General features: G+C 39.0%; 1 protein-coding gene across 5 annotated transcripts in view; it reads right to left on the bottom strand.

Moving 5' to 3' along the window:
• The window catches only part of LOC106526195 (target of Nesh-SH3), a 69,474-nt gene that overhangs the window by 39,545 nt on the left and 25,862 nt on the right, over positions 1–4,067 (bottom strand). For all 5 annotated transcript variants that reach the window (XM_014020722.1, XM_014020721.1, XM_014020724.1 and 2 more), the window contains exons 3-8: positions 3,489–3,557; positions 3,282–3,414; positions 1,067–1,248; positions 787–836; positions 407–437; positions 226–306 (exon numbers count right to left, since the gene is read on the bottom strand). In XM_014020722.1, coding sequence (XP_013876176.1) covers positions 226–306; positions 407–437; positions 787–836; positions 1,067–1,248; positions 3,282–3,414; positions 3,489–3,557 — 546 coding nt within the window. The remainder of the gene's footprint in view (positions 1–225; positions 307–406; positions 438–786; positions 837–1,066; positions 1,249–3,281; positions 3,415–3,488; positions 3,558–4,067) is intronic.

Raw genomic sequence — 4,067 nt, 5'->3', positions numbered from 1 at the left:
TGATCCAGGTATCAAAATGTAGCTTTTAAAGTCAAGAATCTGAAAATGTAATTAGGTCATTTTGATCAAATTTGACTTAATCCTCATTTCGATATGATGGGTCACAAATTTCAAGTTGGAAGTTTATTTCTATCAGTTGGACCTGTCCGGGAGCCTCTGTGGTCCAAAACACACCTCTGCTACCTTATAAAAGCATAACAATAGGAAGAAAGTCGAGATAATCACCAAAAGAGGTGCGTGGAGATCCTGGGAAACCAGGAAATTTGGTCAGAGAGGGGGGTTGAGGTCTTGTGCCATTGTGCAGAGCTGCAAACAATTCAAACATTATTAAAACCTCTTCCTGACTGTTACAGCAGAGCAGGAACTGAAAATCACAATCAGAAAAATGTTTCTTCAAAAACCTTACCGGGACGAACCGGGAGGAAGGCCCGAGGTTTCTGCAAAAGAAAAACCAAAGACATAAAAGATAAAATTACGTAAAACTAAAACAGGTGCCCAAACTTTTTTGCTTCATGAACCATTGCTGTAAATCCAATGATCATATTTGGAAGATCTTTCTGTAAATATTAAATTTAGAAATAAACTTTCACAAATTGTCGCCAGGACACACTTGCAAATCCTGCAAAGATGAAAAGAAAATTTGACAACGTACACCTGCTGAATGAAAGAATGGACAGACTAAACCTCTTCACGTGAGAAGGTTTAGTTCAGCTTTAATGCTTGGTGTAAACTGAAAGTTTCAGTTCATTTGAACACATCAGCCTCTACACGCTGCAGATCACGTACCAATGGCGTTGACGAAGTATGGTGCTTGTACGTCTGCTGAGTGTTTTTATCTGTGAAATCAAAAAAGTCTAAATCACATCATTGCTGACAAGAGAGAAAAAAAAGATCCATTAGTTCAAGGAAAATTTGAAAAGAAAAATCTTTAGGTAGTTAGGTACAGTATGTTCAGGAATAATAAGACAAACAGAAATAAACGATTCACAGTTTTTTTACTGCAAAGTGAACAAAAGAAGCAGCTGATTGTAAACATTTTCAGACTGATGGCGAGAGCATTTCTTACGGCCCATGTTGGTGTTGTGGATCACCGGCTTGCTCCACATGCCGCTCCGGTTGTCCTTATTGGAGCGAACACCAAACTCATACGGAGTGTTGGGCTTCAGGTTATCCACAACCGTGTCACTGGTTGGACATGTCTGGTAGATCCACTTCCTGTTTCTCTCCCTGTAGCGGATCGTGTAAAATCTGATGGAAGACAGAAGATCTTTATTATTGCTCGGTTGGAGGATTAGGGGAATATGGCCACATAATCTGACAAGCCATCACATACTGTGGTGTTTAGGTTTACAAACTTTAAACCTGGACAGATAAATTGTTAGAGTTATTCAGTTTTCAGAACATAATAAACTCATCTGGTTTTCATCAGGTTCTAAAATGATTCAAATCTAACCTCAGAAGAACAAAACACATAACAGACCCAAATGTTGATATTAATTTAAAAAAAGAGAGTGTGGGGTTTATTTTCCACAGGAATGGATGTCCTGATGCATCTCAGTAATCCAGGTAAAAAATCAAAAGGAAAAAAAATTGTATAGGTCTTCTGGACGGGTTCTTCTTTAATGAAACGTTTCGTCTCTCYTCCAAGAGACTTCTTCAGTCTGAGAGTTTCAGGCAAAATKCAGGCTTTTAAGYMCTGCCTCCAKGTGACTGATACTCACATCACATGRCTATSGTTCACAGGTGACTGATACTCACATCACATGGCTATCGTTCACAGGTGACTGATACTCACATCACATGGCTATCGTTCACAGGTGACTGATACTCACATCACATGGCTATCGTTCACAGGTGACTGATACTCACATCACATGGCTAACGCCATGTGATGTGAGTATCAGTCACCTGGAGGCAGGACTCAAAAGCCTGAATTTTGCCTGAAACTCTCAGACTAAAGAAGTCTCTTGGAAGCGAGACGAAACGTTTCATTAAAGAAGAACCCGTCCAGAGGACCTATACAATTTTTTTTCCTTTTCACAGGATTGGATGTTTGATATTATAACTAGCTTTCAGGTAGTGTTTTATTGTTTTTGTTTGGTGTGTTTTTTTATAGTTAGCACTTTGCTACGTTCTACATTTTGCTACTTTAAGCTAGCATTTTGCTACATTTAACTAGGGTATTGCTACTTTAAACTATTGCTTTTAGCTTTAGAAAAGAAGCAGTCATTCAGAACACGTCATTCATCATGCAGTTTGACTGAACTAAGCTTCTCTAGTTAAATATTTTTGTTTTGGAGATAACACTAAGCATGCACAAAAACAAATACTTTTAAACTTCTTGGAGTGCAGAAGTCATGGCATATCTACAGAGGATTATTCTTCCACGAAACACTCGTTTTCAATTGAAATCTACCTTCAAAACAAAAACAAACAAATAAGGTTTTGTATTATTGAATAACTTGAACTTTGAAGAGTTTTTCAAACTGTAAATTGACTCTTAAGAACCAATGAAAACCATTTGCTGCTGCATCAACACATGGTCCTGATGAATCTACTGAATGATCAACGACCCACTGAAAACTGTAGTTTCAGGTCTGGATCTTGTCAAAATGGCTGCAGTGCTGAAGGTGTCGAGTTAACAAGACGATGAGGTTAGACACGTGAACGACAAACACAGCAGTGCGGTTTCTCTCTGGCTGCCTGCAGCCGCCGTGACCTCAGCGTGGAAACAACATTGTTGTTCATTCTGGCTGTGTAACCGTCCCATCTCCAGTTTCACTCCCCGAAAGTTGTGTTTTTCAGAGCAGGGATCCAAAACATCTGAGTCTGCAGCCAAGAGCTCTGCAGAAGGAGCTGACATTAGTGTTATTAAGGGCTATTGGCTCAAGATTTCCAAAGCTTTCTCCAAGCAATTCGACGGGGAGGAAAAAATGTGCACTGTAGGTGGTGGGAGAACGTCCGTGTAGGATCCCTCAACACATTTGGAGGATTCAAACACAACGGCAGCCGTTTGCAGAGTCGTGATTTATCATATTGATTGGACAGAGATGGCCAGACAAAGAAACTTTTTAAATGTTCAGAAAACACAGGTTTCCAATGGCTTTCTGTCATTATTATGGGACGCCTTATTTGTTGATCCTGTTCATTTTCCCACCCAGCAGTTGAACCTTTCCCGGTCATCACTTCTGCATTGGAATAGTAAATTTTGTGACAAATATCAGAAGAACCTTAAACTCAAGAAACATAGAGTTGCTTTATGAAAGTATGACGACACCCACCCATCCTCCAGACACTCGTTCATGATGTTCCCTTCATAGGGCGTCTTCAGGTGGTTTCCCCAGGACAGCAGCACCGCTGTGGGGCTAACTGAGCCGATCACCAGGTGAAGCGGCTTCTCCAGGTTCACCTTACCTGAAAAGAAACATTCAGGGACGGTGAGACAGGGAGAAATTTCCAGGGCAGGTGGGACCTGACAGATAACACACCGGTGCACTGTTTCTTCACGTCGTTGGCCGGGATCGGTTGCACGGCCACCAGGTACTTTGGTTCTGCATCTGAAACAAAATGGAAACTTGGGTCAGGGTTTGGTCAAGTTCTGCATCAGATCCAGAAAAGATGAAAGGCAAAGGGTCTCGAGCACACTGAAAAAAATAACTTGTAAGATTTACTTGAAAAAAATCCTCGTAACTATTTGCACTAACATTTGGTAAGTAAATTTAAATGCTACAAATTCATGTAATATTCACTGTCATCATTATCTAGTAAAAGTTATTAAGGATATAGTTTAAGATTTATGAATAAATCAGGTAAATTTTACTTAATTTGCTCAAGTAACTCTTGTATCATATACTTGATCAAATTAAGTAAAATTTACCTGATTTATTCACAAATCTTTAACTATATTCTTAATAACTTTTACTAGATAATGATGAATGCTACAAATTCATGTAATATTCACTGTCATCATTATCTAGTAAAAGTTATTAAGGATATAGTTTAAGATTTATGAATAAATCAGGTAAATTTTATTTAATTTGATCAAGTATACAGGTGCTGGTCATAAA

Source organism: Austrofundulus limnaeus, unplaced genomic scaffold, assembly GCF_001266775.1.
Source record: "Austrofundulus limnaeus strain Quisiro unplaced genomic scaffold, Austrofundulus_limnaeus-1.0 Scaffold264, whole genome shotgun sequence".
NCBI classification, from domain to species: domain Eukaryota; kingdom Metazoa; phylum Chordata; class Actinopteri; order Cyprinodontiformes; family Rivulidae; genus Austrofundulus; species Austrofundulus limnaeus.
Note: the sequence above shows the minus strand (reverse complement) of the source record. Positions and strands in the feature narration are given on the sequence as shown.